Source organism: Pholcus phalangioides, unplaced genomic scaffold, assembly GCF_987345545.1.
Source record: "Pholcus phalangioides strain wild (caught in Gottingen) unplaced genomic scaffold, Ppha-v1.0 ptg000005l_1, whole genome shotgun sequence".
Lineage (NCBI taxonomy): Eukaryota > Metazoa > Arthropoda > Arachnida > Araneae > Pholcidae > Pholcus > Pholcus phalangioides.
This window is the reverse complement of record NW_028301598.1, coordinates 9,009,370-9,035,043: the sequence shown is the minus strand read 5'-3', so window position 1 is coordinate 9,035,043 and position 25,674 is coordinate 9,009,370. Positions and strand designations below refer to the sequence as shown.

The window sequence follows — 25,674 nt, the reverse complement described above, 5'->3', positions numbered from 1 at the left end:
GTTATTTACTTGAACACAAGAAAATATTCTAAATCATAAAACAACAATGGCAAGGAAAAAGATCGGAGTTTGTTTATTCTGAACATTTTTCTCAATTTAAAATATGCAGGAGAGTGTGTGTGATACAAGACTATAAAAACAGAAAATCCCTAAGTGTTACGGTTAACAGAATGAATCAACTCCAAAACCTTTATAAATGTGTTTATGTTTAGTTTATCATTCAAAGCTTTTGCAAGGGATTATAATTTTAACTATACAGTGCAGTACAAAAATTTAGACACGCAATATTGTCCTCCTTATGAGAGAAACACGAATGCGAATTTCATAAACTTGAGAAATGATGTTTGAATGTTTACTCTATAAATGTCATTTTCATAAAATGTTTCGTAACATGTTTATTCACGAGGGGATACATATTCACATTTCTGGAAAAAGAGCAAAATAGGTTATCTAACCAGCTAATAAACCAAAAAAGTGAAAATTTACACATTCATGTCTTTGGCATAAGGGGGAACAAAGATATATCTACTCTATAATATAAAATCACAAACTCAAAATATGCACGGTTTTATGAAACGGAAATTGGTTAAGATTTTGGATGACAGAAATTGATTGCATTTTGCGTCACAGAAATTGGTTACGATTTTGATACAAGTTTTCATTTAACTCCTGAATATATTGGGAACCGTTTGATCCATCCAGAGCAAATTATGTGTATGTACCGAGAGGTATGTACATGTATATATCACCAGTGCTCCTAACACACAGTCTGGGTACCCAGGACGGGACATTGCACGGATATTTTCATGGGGGAAGTTGACAGGATTCATTTTGGAGGGCCCTTGATGAATCGCATTGTTTTCTTGTTGCTTTAACATTGAAAAATTTGCAATAGCAAAAGCACTAAATATATCCGGTCTCAGGCTTGAACTGAATTGGGTCGGGTCCTTGATTGGGGAAACTGGATTATATTTGCTGGGAAAATTAATATAAGTGGAAAATTTTTGTGGCCCTCAGGGGGGGGGGGGATGTCTGACAAGCCTCCAGGTTGGGGACCCCCCTGTGGAAGTTTACAGGCTTCATTTCAAATGCCCTGGATGAATCTCATCATTTTTTTCTTGTTTAACACTTCAAGATAAATTAAGTCTGCCCCCCCCCCACTAAAAATATGCGAATTGGGTCCTGGGTCATTGGTTGGGCTGTGGATTTTATTTGCTGGTGAAATGAATACAACGGTTCACATGAAAATTACCCGTAAATTACTTCCTCTTGAATACTCATACTCCATCAATAATTTAACATTATCCCAAGTTTCTCAAATCAAATACCTCTGTGTCATAATCTCAGCCAACCTACGTTGGAATAAACATGTTGACTACATTTACAAGAAGTGTCTTAACAAACTTTCCTTCCTCCGCCACAACCTTAAACACTCCACTTGGGATATCAGACTACTCTGTTACCCAATTTATATCTCCCCCATTCTTTCCCACCCTGCTGAAATCTGGGACCCTTACACTTCCAGTAATATAGACAAACTCGAATCAATCTAAAATAAATCCACCCAATTTGCTCACGACTGCTGGTCATCTTTCGTTTCCGTGTCCAAACTTAAAAACGAACTTTATCTCCTTCCTCTCTCTACTCTTTGTCTCCTTTCTTGATTAACATTGCTTTATAAAATTTTCCATGGTCAATTCAACATAGATATTTCTGGTATCTTAGCCCAACCATTCTACATCTCTCGAAGACTCGATTATTTCCTTAAATTAAAACCTATTTTTGCTTCCACTGACTGCTTTAAATACAGCTTCTTTCCTCATACCATTGGTGCATGGAACAAACTTCCAAGCTCTATTGTCGAATCCCCACTATCACTAGTTTCTTGTCCAATATCAAATAATATCTTTGTCGTTTTCAATCGCATCCTCTTGTATAGGCCCCAGCGCCAAAGATATTGTATAAATAAATAAATAAACAAGTGAAAATTTCTCATGATCCACACAGGGAGGGATATCTTACAAGCTTCCAGGTCAGGGGCCTCATGTGGAAGTTGACAGGTTTCATTTCGGGCCCTGGAGAAATCACATTGGTTTTTTGTTGCTTTAATATTGTAAAATTTGTTAGTAAGCCAGTGCCTCCTCATGCCATTTTTCATAGCATTCTGACGAAATGGGAAAAAATAAACAAGATAGGATGTGAAGAGAGAAGGTGGGTTGGCCACCAAAAATAGTGGGGGAGGCTCTTCCACCAATACTTTAATAAAGTTAAACATAGCTAATGGATTTTGTTAGTATTTTTATTCAAGATCATAAATCATGTATTCTAGAGCAGTGATTCTCAACCTTTGCAAGCCCACAGCCCAGTTTCATCTACTTTTGTAAGTAGAAGGCCCCATCAGGCATACGACTTACATGAAATGAATTGGAAGGGGGGGGGGGAATTGGCCAGTCACTTGTGGGCTCGTATGAATGAGGGCAGGGCCCAGTACTGGGCTGTGACCCTGCGGTTGAGAAACACTGTTCTAGATCTAGAGTATATGAGGTAAAGGTTCTATAAAACCTTAAAATCCCAAGAAAATTTAGTTTTCGAATAAGGAATTATTGAGGATGTGTGTATTGAAGTCTCGAGGTAAATTTTTTTCTCAAATTTCTATTCAACAAAATTAGGGCTTAGAGTCAATTAAAAATTTTAACTGTTTAATCAAAAAATTTTAATCGATTAACTAAATTTTAATCAAACTTTATAACTAACACAGGTGTACAAAAAATATATTTTGAAAGCTTTTTTAGTCGTGATAACTGATATCCACATAGTGGATCTTCGGTTAATGAGCTTAATTCACTCCACCAACATGCTTGTTATTAGAACAGCTCATTATTCGAATCAAACTTCCCCCACAGAAAATAACGGGAACGTCGATAATTTGTTCTACAATTATTCATTCACATAAAAATGGCTAATAAAAACAGCATTCAGTCAAAAATTAAACACAATAATATATATATAATACAATAAAATATACATAATATAAATAATGTCATAAGTAAGCATACAATACAAGAATTTTATAAACATTATTGACTATTAACTTACTCTAATTGATGAGAGAGAGGAGGAATATCGTTTAGGACGATTTATGGACTCACTGTTGTTTGCAAACTTATTTTTTTTGCATGACTTTCAAAAAGAGCCTTATTCAATAACACTTGTTTTTGCCTCCTTTTTAGGATTTCTGGGAAATAAAGAATTTCAATGTTCGTTGGACATTCATTGCTTGCAGCTACAGCTTTATGTGGGTGGTTCTTTTCTACAGAGTTTTGCTCAGATTCCCACATTCTACAAATCTCTCTAATCTCATTTTATGTGAGGGACTTCACTTTTCTCTTCCTCAGACAAGATACCATCCATAAACTCTTGCTGGTGCATGCAAAAGAGATCCCTCACTTCATCTACCGTCAACTCCTAGACATTTTTCACCACTAGTCTTTGAATTACACCAAATTATGTAAAGATAAACCTATTTACAGGGGCAATACATTCTACTAAATTTTGTTTATCAACTAATCAATCAAAAATTTATATATATGTGGTGAATAAATAAGCCTACTCAAAAGCAATTTTTCGGTGGTACTAATAAAGGCGATTTAGAAAAGATGCCAACAGCGTCTCATAAATTTGATGGCACGTGAGGATAATGTTGCCTCACAATACAACGATAATCCCTCTACAACTGTATTGTTTCTTGGTCAGCAGAATATTGTTATATCAAGGTTCAGCTGTATTTAAATATGAAAATTGTAGTCATATTAAACTTCAAAGTACAATAAAACCTCTATTTTGCAGTCACGGGTAGGACAAAACAGTTTTTCGTAAAAGAGGGGGGGGGGTGACAGTTTATTAGGGATTTGAAATACGTATTTTCATCAGACAGGGAAAATTATTATTTGGCCAAAAAAAAGGAATTTTACAGTAACTGCAGCAAAGTGAAAAAATAGAAAAAAACAAAATATGAATAAAACAAAACAAGAAAATTGAATACTGACCATGAGTCTCTTTCTTATCACCACACACAGATGCAGAGAATGAACAATTTTATCATCTACGCTTTTATGCTTCTGCAAATAAACCCTTGAAATCAGACTAAAAAAATAGTGTCAGACACTGTCAAAGTTATTTTCATGAAGACATCAATCAAAAATGGTAAATATTGAAAATAAGATTAAAATTTTTTCACACCATAAAATGCTGTGATGGGGATCTTGGCTTATGTTTATATATGTCAGTAATGTAAAAAAAAATTTCAATCCATATCTATACTTGACCCAGGCTCATCAGAAGCCAAAGATTACTCGTGACAGTACTGCATGTTAGTTTTGTGTCCAGGCTCACCATTTTTGGCGTCATTGTTTTTCGAATTCCGTGCTCTGCATATTCGTGTCCAATTTTTTTAAGTTCTGATTGAATTTTCCGCTCATATATTGTGCCATTTTAAGAGAATCTGGAAATTGTCAATGTTTTTTTTTAGATTTGTAGCCTCGTACCTTTTTTAGTTTCTGTGATACAGACAAAATAAATTTAACATATACCCTCTTCTTTAAAATAATATTTAGTTCAAATAAATCGGAAAGTTAGTCTCTGAGATATGATCCTGTTTATGGACAATTGTTGAATCAGAAATGTAAAAAATTATGAGTGCATTTTGCAAGCACACAGTTTACAATGTCTGGTTGCCACAAATGTTAGAGCCATATTGGCTCAAACTTTCATCTTTTCTGTTTAAAATTTGAGACCAAGATGGCAGTGGTATGTTTTCCACCAGAGTTATTGATGTTTGAAATTACTTCGACAGAAACTATCATTCATTTGGGTGTGTGTGATTGCCTCCCCACACCTAGCATAAATTTTAAAGATGTTTTCACATAAGAGCATTGTTAAAATCAGTGTCACCTACACACCCATTCCCATACTATATAACTTCTCATAAGCTTATAATTACCAGCATCTTGAAAGATATATATGTGATTTTTACATTTTTTTTCTTTTATTTAATTGAAAATAAGTTTACACAACCAAAAACTATTTATTTGATAATATAAAAATCTTGAAAGACACGAAAAGCATATCACATACAAATTTTACTTTGGGTCATGTTTGTTTTATTTGTGGAATGAAGATTATGTTTAGCATATTTCAACTTATATAATTTTTCTAGGAGCAAATTATTTCCAAACGTTAAGGTAAATACAAATTTGACATACCACAACGTTAACAGCAAACAGTTGTGCTCCTTTTGATTTTGGAACTGTCATCACGAAATTGATGTACGTGTCATCCAGAATGAAAACATTAACGGAATTATCTGCAATAGGAGACACAAAATATAAGTTCATATAATATAAAATAGGTCACAAAAATATATGCATAAGCTATGGTTAATGTCTTAAGTTGCAAATTACCAGAAAAAGTTTGAAAACTATTTCAGGCTTTCCTGGACAATTTGTGGACTGGCTTGGCTTTTTAGACATAGGCCACAACCATCACACATTGTACGTTCCTTGTGTCTAATCTACAGGCTATCAATTAAAAAAAAATAGTCCCCCCCCCCCCCAGTGAGCAATCTAACCATGCTGGTAATAGATTTTTTATTAAGTTACAGGCAAATGCCAATAATACGAGGACTTTTTTGAAAATCAAAATCAACAACCTTTGGAGGAAATCAGCGAAGTCAAGAAATTCATCAATCAATATGGAAAAACAGATAAATCATTAACATTTCTTGTATTGAGTATTCAAAGTCTTAGGGCAAATTTCGACAACATATTAATATTTCTAAGAACATTAAGCGAACCAATAGATATTATATGTTTAAGCGAGATATGGATTGAAGATGATGAAATATCCAACTACCATATTGAAAGGCTTTGAAAATACAAATGACTACTATTGTTATGTAAACTGCAGAACTTATAATAGATCAGGGCAGTAATAATGCATATCAATAGCAAAATTGAATCTGTAAAGAAAAACCATTCAAAATTTGTCTCAGCTAAAGAATTATGTATTGGACTCCCAGATTATGATACTGATATATTATTATTATACCGCTCACATTCTTATATTATATCATTTTTTAATGAAGAACTAGAATCAAACATGAAAAATTTTAAAAGCAATACATTTATAGTTGGAGATATTAATATAAACTTGAATAGCCTAGATAACTAAACTTGAAAATACCTTGACATAATGGCAACAAATGGATTTGTACCCCTTCATAATAGTAATACAAGAGAGGTTAATGAATCTAAAACATGTTTATATCATGTTTTTTACAGAACACAAATAAAATAAACACAACATAAAAGTTTCTGGTATACAAAACTCACACAAATAACAGACCATTATCCAGTAATAAGATTTAGAAATTTTTTAAAAAGAAACCAGGAGAAAAAAATGATCAAGACAAACATTTAAATGCGATAAATTATAATAAATTCAAAGATTTTATTGTAAATATAAATTTTGTTGGTGTCCTAGAGGAAAGATGTCTGGAAAATAAATACAAACGATTCTTGGATATTATAACATCAAATTCTTGGATATTAATTATAACAACAAACCTGGTACTATGAAATAGAAATTTGTGGAATGTTCTTTTTCTCGAAGTTTCGACCGGAGCTATAAATATGAGGCAATTGCAAGAGGGATGGCAGATTCGAGGAGAGAGAGAGATTGGATGAAAAGTCAGTTGTGATTGAACTTTGTGAGAAAGTTGTTAGCCCTCTGATTAGCTCGTAAATACGTGTAAATTGCTGTTTTGTAAATAAATATGTGTTTGTTCGTGGAACCCTTCTTGTTTGGCAATCTCGAAGTCTTGTTAAAAATTATCCTGAACAATATAACTTTCTAAAAGATTTATTTTATGCTTGGATAGTTCTCAATAGTAACATATGGAATTACTGCTTGGGGAGGTGCTTATCAAACAGATACACAAAAGCTTGATAATATATATAATAAGGTCCCTAATAACAAACACCACAGCAAACAATAATGCAACAGAATGTCACAAACTAACTATAAGATAAAACTATATTTATAGACTAATAAAATTTTCATTCTTAAACAATAAATGGCTAGAAACAAAACAAAATAGAACCTCATCTAGATTGAATAACGTATATCAAGTGCCGAAAACAAATAAAACGTTATTCCAAAAGAGTTATCGATATACAGCCCCAAAAATAATGAACCTATACCATGCAATTAATCAGAAAAATAATAACATAAGATTCAATCACAATATATTTATATTATCAATAAACACTTGTCTTGAATCCATACTACAACAATAATAGATCACAAAACAACACAAAATAAATCATTCTAAAAAAAAAGGAAAAAAAATTAAAAAATATAACCATTTCTGCTAAAAACTGAAAAATACATGTAATTATATGACACTATGTGAATTCGGTGCATGCCAACTGAATAATTTTTATGTTTGTATTTACACACATATATATGTTTTCTTTGTTCGGGGGAAAAAGGGGAAAAAACTAAAAATATAAATACGACTTTATAAAATATTTGACCAAGTAGTACATTAACAAAGCTGTTGCACAATTCAATTAACTCTTCAATCTAATTTATATTGACCCACTGGAAGGACTTGTAGTCCCTTGGGGTCACAGAGTGTCTGTGTCATTGAAATGCCATTTTTTTCCCCCCGTTGTTTTCATTGTATGTTTTATGTGTTGTGTTCAGTCTAATAAAAAAAAAGGACTTAACAAAGGAAGAAAAGAAGTTCACGAAAACTGAAGAAATTTGTTTCTGAATATGGTGAGAAAGTGTTCTGTACAAATGAAACAATATTATTTAGCTAACTGTGCAATACTAAAGTTGCTGCAGAAAGGCAATCCACTGTGCTGCAGCACATAAACACCAAAAAAAAAAAAAAAAAAATTAACAAGGTTTTCAATCACTAGAGGATGAGAAAGAAAACTTTTTTATTTTTTTACATTAAAAATTCCTATGTGTGTGTTTTGTATGTCTGAGATAGGAATGAAAAAAAATTTAGGCCATATTTACAGTTTTTAAGGGTATAAATGCATTTTGACAGAGCATTTTTTGGAAGATTTTAGGGCATAAAAATCCTAGCTCTAGCCATTACAAACCTTAAGAAGAAAAGTTAGCTTTAGTAAAAAGTTAACAAGCAAGTTTGCTACTTATAAACTTGCCTGGTATGCAAGAGAACCTCGGTTTGATTCCTGCAGGAGATAGCTTTTCTTCCTAAGATTCGTATCTGTATCTTAGTTGTTGAGACATAACTTCAAGGAGTGTAATAAAAGGTTTTTCCCGCAATGAATAAAAATGCAATGAACATTTACAAAATGAATATATATAGTCATTTATTTACCTGCTAAACACAACAGCATCTGAAATTCTGGTACAACTTCAATCTGCAAAAAAAAATCAAGTTTAGTTTTAAAAAAATCAATTAAGAAACATATTAACATCTCAGAGAAGATAATCTGCCCATGAGGTTAGGTATGATATTATATTATTACATTTTTCATTTACATAAAGTGTGTGATTCATTCACATAAATCCCCAAAACACTAAATATTATATTTTATGTGCAAACGAAACACCGGGACCAGATGATATTTATCCTAGGGTCCTTTGAGAATGTGCTAATTTCTGGTGCCGGTTGCATAGATTTACAGGGGTAGTGTTGCCTAGGGTATCATTCAAGGCAATTGGAAGCTTGTTAATGTGGTTTCGATATTTAAAAAAGGTAGTAGAGAAACCATGTTGAATTAATGTCCACTGAATTTGACGAGCTCCCTCTCGAAAATTTTTTAAATTATTATCAAAAGACAATTGGTGAAGTGGATGGAGGAGAATAACGTATTGTCAGAAAATATAGGTTCAGGAAGGGGAAGTCATGTTCAACCAACCTCCTTTGTTTCTAGGATCATGTGATTAAGGGTTTGGGAAATGGCAAAAATGTCGATGCAGTTTATATTGATTTCCAGAAGACATTGGATCGGGCCCAACATATAGACTCTCAAAGCATTTGCATGACATTGGGATTGGGGGCAACTTGTTGAATTTGACAGAATCATGATCGAGAGATAGGTCACAACGAGTTATGGTGAACAGGGAATTTTCTGATTGAACACGTATCAAAAAAGGACTCCCTCAACTAATTGTCCTTGGTCCCATGCTTTTTATTGATAAACTCGATCAAGATATCAATATGATTTTTAGCAAATTCAAAGATGACGGAAAGCTAACATACTAATTATTGACAGTTTTTGTTAAAGTCTAATATCTTATATGGATGAATTAGATAATTCAAATTTTTGATGATTCCAATTTTTTTGCTGTTGAATAACAATTAGTGAGAACTATTCGTCCTGTGTTGGAGTCCCACAATTCTTTTTAACAAGGCCCCCCAACGTCTGGTAGGGACTGCCCAGTATTTGTTTCCTCTCGACATGGAGTATCTTAAAGAAGTGACGCAGAGAGTGAGCACAAATATTATTGTTAAAAAAATTCATTTCAGATCACATAGCTGATTTAATTTAAACTGAAGGGTTTCAGGATCTAAATCAAAAATTCAACATTAACCTACACAAATTATTATAATTGAAATGATGGTTATTGTTACCTGACTGATGGTTTTCTTTGAGAATGACTTGTTAGACGACAGCAGATTGACTTCATATTCACCCTTGACTAGAAAAAAAAATTTTAAAAATGATCTTTGCTCATTAGAATATAGCCTAAATGAAAGAAAATCAAAATCTTATCTCTATTAATTTATTTACATGATAGTTTTGCACCTGACTAATAGTAAAGTCACCAAATTTGTTCTCAAAACTGTTCATGTTAACCTCCAAGAGTAGAGCCATATTCTGCATCTTCCCTCACCCCCACCAATGACCAGGCATGTACCCAGGGGTGGGAGGATGATCACCCCTCCCAAGAGCCACACAATCAATGTATCCTTAAAGTGCTCAACCCTTTGGAAAGCTACACTAGCCCTTTGGAAAGGCCTACTACTTTATTGGTATGGAAATGTGATGGGGTCACAAGTGATCTAGCACAGTGTTTCTCAACCTGGGGCCATATGGCCCCCTTGCGGTCCTGGGATATTCCAGGGGGGCCACGGGAGAAAATCAGAAGAAAGGTGATCCACGACAGGTGGTGAAGGGAGTCATAGAGAGCTGTGAAGAGAAAAGCTTTAAAAGTGAAACATGGTTGAAAAATATTACTACTTTCAGAATTCATCAGATCCGTCCATAAAACTAGGGGCATCTTAACCATTGAGTCTGTGTGGACATGACCCGGGTCTTCATGTCTATAATGGAGGGAGGGGGGGACTGCACTATATGGGATCTGGTACTATGATTTTCATATGTAAGCTGTTACTTCCAGCTAAGTATGGAGGGCTGACGTGAAGTACAGTTTTTGTCTTTCGATGCTTTGTTCGCACGAGTTCTTAAAATGATGAGATTGAAACACAAGCATTATCCAGAGTCCTTTTAACAACTTCGGCAATGGGGAAAATCTGGCTTCACAGACCAATCCCAACAAGGCAGTGCGACTCAAGCAGGGAGAAGGCGTAAGTAGTAGCCTTTTGCCACCTATTACATAATTCTTGAAAATGCTCGCCCCGCATGCGAATGAAACGTTGGAAGACAATAACTGTACTTCCCATTGGCCAAAAAAACCCGGAAACTTTAAAATTTAATTCAAATTTACATTCATTATGTTTGTATATTTTGATTTCATATGATTCATGTGTTTAACAGAAAAATTAAATAAAAACAGAAATTCATATTGTCTGAGGCTTTCATGGCCGGCGTTAAATGACTTGTAAACGGTTTCCGGGTTATTAGGCCATGGTCTGACAGTAGATGTATGAAGCCTTTCTCGCTTGCCGCGGAGACTTACGTCCAATTAACCTCAGATGATGCCTGCCACAGATGTGGGCGAAACGTCAGGAAGAAAATCTCCTAGACCATGGCCTAATAACCCGGAAACCGTTTGCAAGTCAGAAATTCATGTTTTATTTTTGTACATTCATTGCAGTATTCACTACATTAAGTTTCATGAGTAGTTAATGGAATAATTCAAAAGCATTTAATAAATTTTAAAATTCTAGGATTAAATAAATTCATGAAATAATTAGAAATGTTAATGTAATTTGTCAAATCAGGGTTGGTGAAAAAAAAGGTTTTTGGTTTAAATTCATACTTACATTAAATTCATTTGTTGTTGAATAAAATAATTTTAAATTAAACCCTTCATGCTTAAATTTTTAGAAAAGTGTTCAAATTCGAACTAATTAAAATAATAATTAGTTTCACATTTATCTATAAATATTTCTTATGATGCACCAAATACAAACTTTTTTTTGCAATCTGATATTATACTTTTGCATAAAGAATTATTTAGTATTTGATAAATCCAGATATTATTATTAATCATATATATATGATTAAAATAATATGAAATATATATGATTAAATAATGATTAAAATTATTTTTTTAACATCCTTAATTATGAAGTAATTTACCAAAACAGTGATAATTAAAGAAAAAAATTACTTTGGTTTTTAGAGCATATATTTCAATAAACATATATTTAATATATATGACAAATATTAAATGATTATACTTGTGTGAAAAAAAATTTTACATTATAATATTTTTGAAGACTTTTGATAATAAAAATATAGGCCTATAGATTTTTCCCAAGAAATAATTAAAATTGCTGATAAAAAGCTAGAATATGAGGCATCAAATCACAAAGAGTGAAATAATTATCAGATGCAACCTGATTGTTGTAGCTGAGGTAGATGGATGAGAGTAGAATTACAACCTAATGTATATAGTGTCTGGTAGCTATATTTCTAGTTGTGATGATGGTTGTAAAAAATAATAATAGTGTCTGTGAAGAAATAAGCTATGGGGCACTGGCCTTTGTCCTTCAGAGGGCAGCTGGTGTCTTATTTGATTATAAGATTTTATCATCCCAGCAGGTGATGATAAAGTCACTGCTGCTGCTTCATTGAGAAAAATAAAACAACAGTGGAAGGTTTTTTAACAACTGGCTGTTGCGAATATATATTTCCGAAAGAGAGAAAATTCAACTGCCCCTGCTGGGAATCAAACCCACGTCCTTTCACTTTCCGGGTGAACGCCCTAGACCACTAGACTACAGAGGCACAGAATCTCTCAATCTTTCCTTGGAGCTCGTGTACATTGAAAGGGACCATACATGGACGGCCAGACCAGACTCAGGCCAAGCTCACAACTGCTGACGTTGCCACCAGATGGCGACTTATACAAGAATGACATCACTCTCCGCTACCATACGAAGGTTTTTAACAACTGGCTGTTGCAAAGATATATTTCGGAAAGAGAGAAAATTAAAACAACAGTGTTAGAACTAAACTTTCCATTTGAGCTAAATATTTCATATATCATCATTCTGGAATTCAAAGTAAAATGTCAGAAAATACATTTGAAATTTGTGGTGTTGGAAAAGAAACTGTGGATCTGGCTGTCATAAAAAAAGTTATGCAAAAGTGGAAAAATCTGTTACCCATTACATCATTGGACCAATCGGACATCAGTCTTTTGATCTTGAGGAGTGGAGCAAGCTCTGAACTTTTACCTACTATGTGTAAGCATCATAGAGCTTTTTCTTACAGAAGTATGAAATACTAGCTGATACCCGGCAACGTTGCCCGACCCGAAAAAAAAATTATATATGTATAGCTTATTAATTAAATCTTAATCAAAAAAAAATTCTGCATCAAGTAAGAAAAAAATTACTTTTATTTTTAAATATTTTAATTAAAAACTTGAGGCAATCGTATAATATTTTTTGTTTTTCCATATGGTGTGTAGATTTACAAATTTCCTGGATTATCAACACGTGAACAGGTGATGAAAAGCGGTCCGTGTGAAAAACAGGGCTCAAGTAGGTTGATACCTGCTACTGCTAACGATACTTATTAGGATTTTTTTGTTGATCTTGTTCACACTGTCATTTTTTGGTGCCAGAATCGCTCTCTGACGAAGCCACTCATGGTTTCTGTGATTTTGTTGAATACTTGGGAAGACTTTGTCTGCAAGTTCTTAAACTGAGTTTAACAACTGGCAAAATCCACTTGGGAACATAATCAGTCCAGTTCATGGGTCTACGGGAATTCTTCCATCGCTAAGTTTGATCAACTGATGTGAAAATATAGCAGCATTGAGTTATTTTGCAGTTGAACTCGCATGTTGGTGGGTAATGATAATTTTTTAACTTTGTGCCAGAGTGTTGATAATTTGAGGCAAGCATTCAGTTCATCAGCTCGTGTTGAACATTTTTATGGTCAGTTTTGTCATCGTAGTTGTTGTTCTCTATTGTTAGTGACGTCATATGTCTAGCTTGCGGTTCGAATATTATTCAAATGCCTTTTAAGCGTTTTTTAAATTGAAACTATACCTCTACAATGGGCGTTTGATGAGATAAAGGCAGCATTAGCACTTGCAGGACACGCTGTATATAGGCTAGCAAAAATATCTGGTGTTTCCTGGGTTTTCTTCAATTACTGGGAGGATTGGAAAAGTGAAAAAATATTATATCAGAATAAACTGCTATAAGGGCAGCATTAAAGATGTGACAAACCATTGTAAAGACACATACACGTCTGAAATGCATTGTTGGGAACCACTGTAACCAAAGTAAACGTTCCAAAAGTGATTGTTGAGGCCCCAAAACCATTGTTGAGGCCCCAAAACCATTGTTGCCGACAGTTTTTTGCCCATTTTGGGCGTTTGCCCAGCTCTGACAAACTTTGTTTTAAAGTAACCTACGGTTCATTCCCGGTCCTGTTTGATATATATGCAAAATCTGGCGACGATCGGCTTAAAACTGTAGATTTGTATAAAGAACATACATACTTTCACATTTATATATAAGATACCAGAAAGCATTCTTGAATCCCTTTAAAATGTCATAAGTAACAAAAGTTTTAAGATTAGTAAACTTGTATTTTTTGTGGGGAAAAAATGAAATAGACGATTGTAAAAACTCAATTCCAGGGCAAAAAATATGTCATGCCTCGTAGGGACAAAGTGAATATAAACATCAATAAATTAGGTGAAGAAACTAAATACTGTGAAGAGATGAACAGTAATAGTGATGTAGAGCAGTGGTTCTCAACCGGGGGCCATATGGCCCCAGGGGGGCCCTAGGATATTCCGGGGGGCCACAGATGAAAATCATGCAAAAGGGGAGCCACGGCTACTGATAAGGGGGCCACGAAGAAATTTGTGACATTAAATTTTTTTAGTCACTCTGACTAAAAAAATTTAATTTCAAACAAAATGTGCATAGAATATCTTTTTCGTAATTTTTCCCCATTCAAGTAACATTAACATGAGGAAGAAGGAAATAAAAAAGTGGTTCATGTAATCTCGGTGGTTTTACGACTTGGGGGTGATAGTAGGCCCTGACACAAACTATAGAAGAGGTTTAAGCAAAATGGAATAACTGTAAAGACAGAAAATTTTCTGTTCGAAGACTTTTCATTCAAAGAGGGCTGCCATAAAGAAAATAAAGATTTGTTGACCATTCATTGACATTCTTTTGAGTGCTGGTAGTAAATGTAATCCAAGAAGCAGATGGGTGAAAAATGAAAGCTTGTAAAAAACCCATCGTTTTCATGCAATTACAGACGGATAGCCATGCAGTTTAGCACAAAGCTATCTTCAGCCAGCACTTAGTGGTCTCTGATGGGGAATCTATATATATAAAATTCAAGATATACAGAAGACTGGATGTTGTGAAGATATTTATTATTTGAGATGTTAATTTTTTAAGGAAGGAAAAAACTCATCTCTGCCTCTACCGGGAGTCGAACCCGGGTCCCTCGATTGCCGGACGAGTGCTCTGACCACTAAGCTACAGAGGAGATAGAGATTTTCCTTCGCTAGAGCGTATATATGCCGAACGGAACCGTGCAATGGACGGTGAAACCAATCAGCTAATAGCTCATGGACGACGAGCCACCAGAGGGAAGGAAAATCTCTATCTCCTCTGTAGCTTAGTGGTCAGAGCACTCGTCCGGCAATCGAGGGACCCGGGTTCGACTCCCGGTAGAGGCAGAGATGAGTTTTTTCCTTCCTTAAAAAATTAACATCTCAAATAATAAATATCTTCACAACATCCAGTCTTCTGTATATCTTGTATTAACAAGTGGAGAGCGACATTCATGTCATATATAAAATTGATTTTCTGTGTGTCTGTGTGTGTGTATGTTCTCTATACAAATCTACAATTTTAGATCGATCGTCGCCAAATTTGCATATATACCAAATGGGACCCGACTTGAACGATAGGCTACTTTAAAATTTCGTCAGACCAGCGCAAATACCCCAAATGGGCAAAAAACTGTCAGGCAACAATGGTTTTTGGGCCTCAACAATCACTTTCCGAACGTTTACTTTGGTTACCATGGTTCCCTAGCAATGCGTTTCAGACGTGTATATGCCTTTACAATGGTTTGTCATTTCTTCAAGGCTGTCAGTACATGTATAATATTTATGCCTTTATAATGGTTGGCCACATTTTCAATACTCCCAGTAATGAGGTTTTTTGAATGACGTCGTTATCATCATCAGCATCGCTTTGAGGGTCAGGGAAAGGGTGATCCTCATAGAAATCAGTGTTGATATTGCCGATTTTAATGTAGAAATACGAAAATTTGGTGGGGGGTTTTCTGTCACATCAATGATTTTAAAAATTGTATTGAATTCTCGATTTTTGAAACATTCAGTTCGCTTAGAGATATACGAAGCCCAGGAGATTAAATATGAAGTAATTAGCCAAACCTATACTTTTGAGTTGGATATTCGAGCAATATCATTGATTTCATTTATATCTTTTCAAGTATGAAAATTAATGTCTCCATATTGTCTCTTTTGATATTTATTTGCATAAATTCATTCGGGTTAGGATATTTTAAAATTAGTTATGAGCCCGTGAAAAGTGCATCGAAAAAAATTCCACAGCTTTAACTAAGGATTTTTGGAAGCTGGAACAGACAGATGGATAACTTGAAGTTCAGGGGGAAGGGGGGGATCGAAATACCTAGCGCCCCTTAAAAAAAGAAAAAAAATATATTCATTTCTACGTTTCTGTGCAAATCTATATTTGTTTATTTCATGAATCGCGCAGGTCGCCATATTGGTTAACTTGGACACGGTTTGTATGTTCCTCAAGAAAAAGAGAGGGAGATATCACGTGATCCAAAAAAGCCTCATTGAAGAAAACCCGGGCAGCGCCGGGTATTATAGCTAGTCAATATGTATAAAAATCGAATAGAGAATGATTGCTCTGTGGTATTATTTATGAATTTTGAAAGGGGGTGCCAATCGATTGCCTCTACTGAAAAGAAATAAAGTCGAATTCAGTTATAACGAACTCCGAGAGATCAAATCATACACGGGGAAAAATACCCGCGAAATTTAAAATTTTTTAATACTACATTGCTGTGATAATGTATTGGGACAGGGGCGGCTTAAGCGAGGGTGTAAGGGGCGGCAGCGTAGACTTTACTTAAGACAAAAAAATTTAACACCGTAAAAAATCACGACATCACGCTTTTAAGTCCTACTATATCTCGACAACGGAAACGTTGAGAAAATAGACAAGGCCTCTGAGCGTAATACCAGAAAGCTATCTGGGCGGCTCGAGACAAAATATGTACCCGTGTGGGACTTATTTTTTGCACCTCCTACCTATTGCTCCCTCCATAGCCCCCTACCTCCTGCGTCAAGGAATCTTTCGTAGGGCCCATGCCCGATTTTCCACGGGGCCCCTTCTACAGTTAGTTTATAGAGTGAAAAAAGAAAAATTATAAGGATTTAGCCCCGGGCCTCAAGCTGGAGCCCTGTCAGTCCTGCCCTTAGAAGGTCATGCCCCTCCCACACATATTATCCAAACAATTCCTAACAAAACATTTTTTCAGGCCCATCATTTCGGATTTTGTGCCCCTCCAGAGCCGACAGTTTTGTTTTTTTTGGCCAATGGAATTTTTTTTTACCCATTCACCCCGGATTTAGCATCCTCTTAAGCGGTGCCCCATGTGGTCGCAATGGGTCGCATGGCCAAGCGCCACCCCTGTACTCTATTACAATGACCATAAATGTGAAATTTTGTCATAAAACTGAGAGTGAGGCACGAATCCCCTTACGCACAAGTGGAATTTCCAGGCATTTACACACAACCGAGCCCGTCTTGGCCATATTTCTTTTTCTCCCACCCTTTCTTCCTTTTGTTTCCTTCCTAAATTTATAAAAGTAAAAAGGACATAATTATTATAAAAAGGACTGTTTTCAGATCAAATTGCCGAAGTTCAATTACTTTACTGCAAAAATGCCAGATTTTTTTTGGGGGGAAATACAATCAAACCCAGAGCGTATTGAAGACCCTTTATTAATACGCTTTGGTCAAACACCATTAGACTGGAACACCAAGAGACCCGAGAAATCGAAATTTCGTTACAAAGGAATTCCAGATTTTTATATAACCTATCGATGTAAACCTATCCGAGGGCTTAGAAAAGTTTTCGTTAAAACGATATTTTTCCCGTTGTAATGGTATTTGTTAAAATGAGAATTGACTGTGTTTCGTCTTAAGCTATTTTTTTACGTGTATTTGGAGGCTGCATGTGCAACAGGGCGTATGGCACTTTACTGATGAGCCATTGATCTTAGAGACAAACCCAACTAGAAAAAGTATCCAAATCACGTGTCCAACTCAGATATGTCATTCTTGTTGTAAGGGATTGTATAGCTATAAAATAAAAATAAAAAACTTTTTATACCGTCCCAGTGTGCCAAAGAACCCTATTAAGAAGTTATTGCTCTGTCTTTTCCGATGGCAACTAAAATAATTTCACGTTTCTAAGTGCAATATTCACCGAGATATGTGAATTCGAAAAATTGAGGAAATTTGGGGAAAAACAGCATTAAATGCGGGTAAAATGGTTTCCCCTCATTTAATGCTATTTTTTCCCAACTTTCTTCGAATATCTCAGTGAAAATTTGAACTTAGACACGTTGAATTTTTTTGTGGGAGACCGGGAAACAACTTTCCAATTGGGTTTTGGGGCACAGGGTGTCCGCATAAAAAGTTAACATTTGTGGTGTCTCACGCAGACGACCCCCCAAGAGTCGGGTCAACGACCTCGAGTGTGTCACGTGATCCCGGGTACTGGAGACGACCGTCTGGAAAACAGCAGAGCAGAGAGTCACTGCACACGAAAGCGTGAGGTTCAAAAATTTCTATGCCTGTCTTTTTCATTAACCCAGATTATCATGTTTGTGTCGTCGTAATAAATGTTTATTAAGCCTTGTCGGATCGCCTCATAAAGGAGTTCGCTGCGACGGAACATCAAAAAGTCAAGGAACTTTTGAACGAGCTACAGCTGGGTGATCAAAAGCCAAGTCAACTGCTGCGAAAGATGAAAGAACTCTCCGGCAACAAAGTCACTTCACCAATACTTGGAGCTGATTTTCTCAGCAACTTCAACCTAATCGTTGATGTGCGAAACCGACGACTCATCGATTCGCAAACATCATTACGGGTACTCGGATCGATCAAGCCCACAACACAACCTTCCGTCACTACCATTGGAGATTCTGAATACAGTGCTATATTTCAAGAATTCCCAGATGTCTTCAACCCTTCACAGATCGGTAAAACAGTGAAACATGTGACGCGACACCATATCATCACTCGAGGACCACCGGTGGCTTCGAAGCCTCGACGTCTCAACCCAAAAATTCAACAACAGGTGAAAACCGAGTTTGAATTCCTTTTGGAACAAGGGATTATCCGGCCCTCCAAAAGCCCTTGGAGCTCACCGTTACATATTGTGCCCAAGGCAGATGGTACTGTACGTCCTGTCGGTGATTATCGTCGTCTAAATAGTGTTACGGAATTTGATTCTTACCCGATACCCCATATTCAAGACTTTTCTCAAGAATTGCATGGTAAGTCTATTTTTTCTAGACTAGAAATCTTCAAGGCATATCATCAAATTACCATTGCCGAAGAAGATATACCAAAAACCACAATCACAACCCCTTGGGGTTTATTCGAGTATACAAGATTGAGCTTCGGTCTCGTAAATGCCGCTCAAACTTTTATGCGGTTCATGCATGAAGTTTTACGAGGTTTACCATTCTGCTATGTATATCTTGATGACATTCTATGCTTTTCTGAAAATGCCGAAGAACACAAAATTCATTTAAAACAAATATTCCAACGTCTTCAACAGTATGGGTTAGTTTTAAATGTGTCAAAATGCATATTTGGTGTTTCTGAGCTAGAATTTCTGGGACATGTGATCAAACCATCGGGTATCACACCTCGCCCAGACAAAGTACAAGCTGTACTCGATTTCAAGCAACCGGAAACAATTGAGCAATTGCGTAAATTTTTAGGTCTCATAAATTTTTATCGCCGTTTCCTACCGCATGCAGCTGAGACACAAGTGCCACTGCATGATCTACTGAAAGGTTCTATGAAAAAAAGAAAAGAAAAAACAAAAGTTGTGTGGTCTACATCAACTTTGAAAGCATTTAAAGATTGCAAAAAGCTACTAGCTAATGCCGCATTGCTGGCACATCCATCCTCGTCTGCCCAATTAGCTCTACACGTAGATGCTTCCGACTATGCTATAGGCGGTGCACTGCACCAGGTGACGGACAATGGTCTTCAACCGCTAGGTTTTTTCTCACGCAAACTTTCACCCACCGAAACACGGTATAGCGCATACGATCGAGAACTTCTTGCCGCATATTCTTCCATAACATTTTTCAGATACATGCTTGAAGCTCGTGAGTTTATACTTTTCAGTGACCATAAACCACTGTGATATGCGTTTCGACAAAAAAGTGAAAAATGCTCACCTAGACAGCTAAGGCATTTAGATTATATATCGCAGTTCACAACGAACATTTGCCATATTCCTGGATCGCAAAATATTTCCGCTGATATCTTATCACGCGTAACAGCAATTTCAGTTCCTGGACCTCTTGATTTTACTGCCATCGCTGAGCAACAAGAGGGGGATAAAGAACTAGAGGAACTCTTAAAGAGCAAATCAGCTTTGCAACTGAAGAAAGTATTTCTTCCAGACTCAGCTAAAGCGCTCTACTGTGATTTATCAACAGGTGCTGTTCGACCTTATATTCCAGAAAAATTTCGATATGATGTGTTTTGGAATATGCACAAACTCTCACATCCAGGAATTAGACGCACTATTGATTTGGTCAGGAAGCGATTCATTTGGCCATGTCTAGCTAAAGACTGTGCTAAATGGACAAAAGTGTGCATACCATGCCAAAGATCCAAAGTGCACAAGCACACGAGATCCACGCTACAATCGTTTGTGGAACCTTCCCAACGATTTCAACATATTCATTTGGATATCATTGGCCCACTGCCCATTTCCGATGGATATTCTTATTGCCTAACAATGATAGACCGGTTTTCACGATGGCCAGAAGCGGTACCTATCCGCGACATCACAGCAACCACGGTAGCTACAGCTTTTCTTTCCACCTGGATTTCTCGATACGGCACACCTTTGACAGTAACAACTGATCAAGGTCGCCAATTCGAATCGCAGCTATTCCGGGAGCTTTCCAAATTCATCGGAGCGAAACGGGTCAGGACAACTGGATACCATCCACAAGCAAACGGTATGTTGGAAGAGTGGCATCGCCCTCTCAAAGCCGCGTTAAAATGCGATCAAACCCATAAATGGACTGAAGCATTACCTACAGTTCTACTCGGTCTTCGGTGCTCTCTGAAACAAGATTTGGGGTGCACACCTGCAGAACTACTGTACGGAGAAACTTTACGATTATCTGGTGAATTTTTCCAAGCACGAGCTAATTCCAACTCAACTGACGCTTCCGAGTTTCTACAAATGCTGAGAACTCACGTCCGAACTTTCCAGCCACGACCAATCAAACGGCATGGAGGACATCCTTCATTTGTTCATCATGATTTGAAAACTACTTCTCACGTTTTCGTAAGAACTGATAGGGTGAAACGTCCTCTGGAACAGCCATTTGAAGGACCATACAGAGTGATCAGCCGGGCCGACAAAGTGTTCAACGTGGACATAAGAGGAAAAACTGTGTCAGTGTCAGTCGATCAGCTTAAACCGGCATTCCTCGTGAATCCGACGGTGGAACCGGTACCTGTATCTCCAAACGTACCAACTGCAGTTACGTCTGACAGACTCGCAGCTGATTCCGCTGTGAAACCAGTCAGAACCACTCGTTCTGGACGTACTGTCCACTTTCCAGATCGTCTACAGTGCTCGTGATCACTGATGCTACTCCATAGTACGCGATCACCTCTTATTACTCGTGATCACTGGGGAGGGAGTGTGTGGTGTCTCACGCAGACGACCCCCCAAGAGTCGGGTCAACGACCTCGAGTGTGTCACGTGATCCCGGGTACTGGAGACGACCGTCTGGAAAACAGCAGAGCAGAGAGTCACTGCACACGAAAGCGTGAGGTTCAAAAATTTCTATGCCTGTCTTTTTCATTAACCCAGATTATCATGTTTGTGTCGTCGTAATAAATGTTTATTAAGAAGCTGTGGCTCTGTGTGGTGACTCCGCACATTTTTATTTTAATGACTATGTAACCCCCGACAACATGAATCAAATATCTGAGTACTACACATTATTCGGGTACTTTTTCCAACTGGAAGTGTGCCTCTAGGACCAATGGTTCGCCAGTAAAAAATGCCATATGCCCCGTTACCTATGCACCCTGTATATTAAATATAGTACGGACTGTTATGTGATATATTGTGCTGTGTTTAAACCAACTAGCACGTTGCTTCGTTCGCCTGCGAGAGATCGGTCACATTATGAACCGAAAAGCCACTTGAAGGTAGCTTGTCATCCAATAAAATATCAGATTTTCACCGTATCGAAATTCAAGTCAACTAACTGATAATTTTCGTATTTGAAAATCTGATTATTTATATTTTCCGATGGGCTTGAAATCCTGATAATGAATCATTATTATGTTCACATGAACAGTTTTGTCACTGCGTACATGATTTTTCTGGAATGAATGGTTCAAACAAATATTTAAAAAAAATTTCACACATATTTTAGTTCATTTTTTTAAATTCATAGTAGGGCTACAACATGAACCTATATCCTTGATACATGTATTATTTTTGAAAAAAATGTGGAAGGTTGAACTTTTCAATTGTGATTCATTTGTGTGTGGCTATTCCCTCATTACTACTTTTATCCGCATGAAGAGAATAAAATTAACAAAACTGCTTGCTACCACTTTTTGCGATTTTTATCGTTATAAGAATGCGTATTTTGGAAGCTGGAACTGACATTTCTCAATGAAACCATAAACTTTTACACAAAAAAAACTAATTTGGAAATAATAAAAATTCCATCCAGTAAAGAGTAACTTGATGACATTGTGCCGTTTTCAAGCGCAGAGTTTACATTGATTAAAAATATTTTTTTTTAGTTGGACTGACACAAAACAATAAACTTCACAAAAAGTAACATTACTATGATGCAGACCCTTTGTGAGCCCAAGGGATTTATTCTATTTTTACTGTATTCTATTATGTTTATTCTGCTTTTTCGTTATTTTCATAAATTAAAAATTAATCAAATTAAATTCAAAAATATTTACACTTCAGACAATTTTTGAATAATTATCTTCTAATGGGAAAACGGGGGGGGGGGGGGGAGAAAGGAAGGGGGAGTTGAAAATTATTCATGTTCGCAAGGGGGGCCACAGGAATGAGAAATGGTTGAAAGGGGGTCATGGACAAAAAAAGGTTGAGAACCACTGATGTAGAGAAGTAACTTGGAAATGTCAATTTCTAAACAAGAAGCACTTGAAGAAATAAATTCATATCTACAGAACATAGAGTCAGCAATTAAAACTTCATGGGGGTAGCTTCACAGTGCAAGTCAAACTATGCCAAAAAAAGTTGAATCTGCCTGCAACACTTTAAAATCAAAGATTTCTAAAGTTTTTGAAGAAGCATTTTACCAGAAAATGAATCTCGAAGCACGCTTAATGAAAATATTAAACTGAAAGCAAATGATATGATTATTTTGATAGATTTAATTACAAAAAAGACTCGATTCAAACGTAAAAACAAGGGAAAAACTGCAAATTTTAACTCTGGCTTCTGCTTCATGGAACAAGAAAAAAATCTGTGAAGACTTTAGTGTCACTGAATATACTGTGCAAAAAGCAGGAGAGCTTTTGTAAAAGCAAAGGTGAGTTATTGTGTTTTTAATTTAAAAAAAATCAAAAATTAAATTTCAATGATTCTTTGCAATCTAATTTTTTAATGCAAAAGTTCAAATTCTTTCTAGCCATAATGTGCATTTTTGTTTGTGAGAATTTTAGTGAAAATTTCATTTGGATGTATTGTAAATTTACAAAGGTATGATATATTTTCATAAACAATATTGGTTGAATGTTTAGCCTTAGAGACGTCATATTCGTGTCGTTTTAAAACATTTTTCTCAAAAAGTTTTTGAGATAAGTACATGAAATTTTACATGACCAACAAGGATGGTAGAAGCAATAAACAAAAAATAATAATTGGAATCTGGGATGATGGGTTTCATAGCAATATCTAGTTGAATCATTTCAAATTAAAGCAATCCAGTCTTATTTTGATGAATTTTCTATTGCAAGCCAGAATAAATATATAAACAGGTAAAAAAAAACATTACTTTATTCCTCCATTCTTTTACTTCGTATATTTAAGAGAAATTTAAAATAAAACTTGTTTTGATAACTGCCGTGCCTTTGGTTTAAAAATACGTTAGAAAAATTGTATTTTTTCTCACACAAAAATTCCACAAAAACAAAGTTTACACAACTTTTTTGCATATAAATTTCAAATGTAAGTGTATGAATTATTTTTATTCATATTTTTAATGTTTTTGTGAACATGTTAGAGAAAATTTCATGTGAATATATTGAAAACGGAAAATGTTATGATTTATTTTCTCTAACAATGCAGCTTAGAAATCGACCCTCGGAAAAGTCATCTTCGTCCGTCATTTTTTGATAAATTTTAACATTTTTTCCTCAAAAAGTTTTAGAGATATGCAAATAATGTTTCACATGGTTAGCAAGGATTGTGAAAGCAACAAATAGGAAAAAAAATCATTGAAATGGGTTTCATTTTGATATTTTGCTAGGTCATTTGAAATGGGATGACCCCATATGGAAATATGCATTCTCAATGGTTAATAAGATTCGCTTTGATTAATGCAGTCGAATCCCGTTATAGCAAAAATCTCATTTTAACAAACACTTTTCTAATTCGCCCAGATAAGTTTACATAGGAACAATGCAAAAACCTGGAATTCCTTTATAACGAAGTGATTTCTCCAGTCTCTTGGAGTTCGTTATAACGGGATTAGAGTGTAGTCTTAAAAACGTTCTGTCGTCTGCATATCTCCATGCAAGAGCTTGATTTCAGTGAGAACCCAACAAAAATGCAGAGAAAATCAGCAAAAGGTGTGGCATACGACACCTTCAACTCCTCCAGAAGCAGTTGGCCAATCACAACCATTATAAAGCACTGGCTTCAGGAGCTTTACGCTCAGTAGGAAAAAAAAATCATACTGGTCTTCCTATTGTGAGTGAATGGTGTGTTGTGCTGTCATTGCATGTGGCGTAAAAACCTGCTCCCAGGGTAACAGGGCTTAAGGTAAGAAAACATCTGTCTCCTCTGTAACTTAATGTTAGAGCACTCGGATGAACTTCGGAAAGTTTCCGAAATTCATCTTCACTAAATGTCTAATTACATGTACTTTGTATCTCATTTACTATTAGCTGTGATCCCATTTTAGAAGTGTCTCATCATGAATTATTTCACATGAAATTTCAAAGTCTTCTAAAAAGAGCTTATGAAGTATATACTTCCAATATATGCTACCAACTCACCTTGTTCAGCTGCGGCGTCATTTTGAGACCTGGGCGTAAGTTGATAATACAATAAATTTCCGGATTTCGTACCGACGAGAAAGTAATCACCTAGAGGAGGGAAAATAGAGACTACATCAGTGAAATATTCAACGTATAGATAATGGATTAATTTAATTAAACGTATGGGAAAACTCACCGAAAGCAGCCAAAGTCTCTATATAAAGACCAGTTGGGAGTTTTTTCAGAATAGGAGTCACGACGAAAGCCTCGTGCATCCTTCCCGCCGTCGATTCGATTCAAACTGAACACAAATCAAAAAAACGGTGGCGACATATATTATAACAGTATATTTGAGACACCCTCAGATGGTAAGTCAGGTGGTCATTATTTGCTGGTAAACAAAGATTGAAGGCTTTATGTGATTTGGACGGCCTGAGCTACGTACGATTACGTTTCCACAGAGAAAAATAACATTTCTGACCATACGACCTGTGTCACATAGGATATTTTTTCTAAAACACCCTGACCATATTTCTTAGAGAAAGACTATTGAGAAGAAATATAAGACTATTGACTTTATTTATTAAATATATTAAATATATTGACTTTATTTCTCC

The 25,674-nt window shown here is 35.8% G+C and overlaps 1 protein-coding gene and 1 non-coding gene across 2 annotated transcripts in view; both read right to left on the bottom strand.

The window, feature by feature from the left end:
* The window catches only part of LOC149086256 (vam6/Vps39-like protein), a 79,991-nt gene extending 54,518 nt beyond the window's left edge, over positions 1-25,473 (bottom strand). Inside the window, exons 1-6 of the mRNA XM_089232281.1 lie at positions 25,254-25,473; positions 25,076-25,165; positions 9,680-9,747; positions 8,420-8,462; positions 5,262-5,362; positions 4,047-4,118 (exon numbers count right to left, since the gene is read on the bottom strand). Of these exons, the coding sequence (XP_089088407.1) occupies positions 4,047-4,118; positions 5,262-5,362; positions 8,420-8,462; positions 9,680-9,747; positions 25,076-25,165; positions 25,254-25,332 (453 nt within the window). The 5' untranslated portion in view covers positions 25,333-25,473. The remainder of the gene's footprint in view (positions 1-4,046; positions 4,119-5,261; positions 5,363-8,419; positions 8,463-9,679; positions 9,748-25,075; positions 25,166-25,253) is intronic.
* TRNAS-GGA (transfer RNA serine (anticodon GGA)) lies at positions 12,172-12,245 on the bottom strand. Its single transcript has one exon. It is a non-coding gene; the product is annotated as a tRNA-Ser (tRNA).
* Positions 25,474-25,674: the final 201 nt, after the last annotated feature.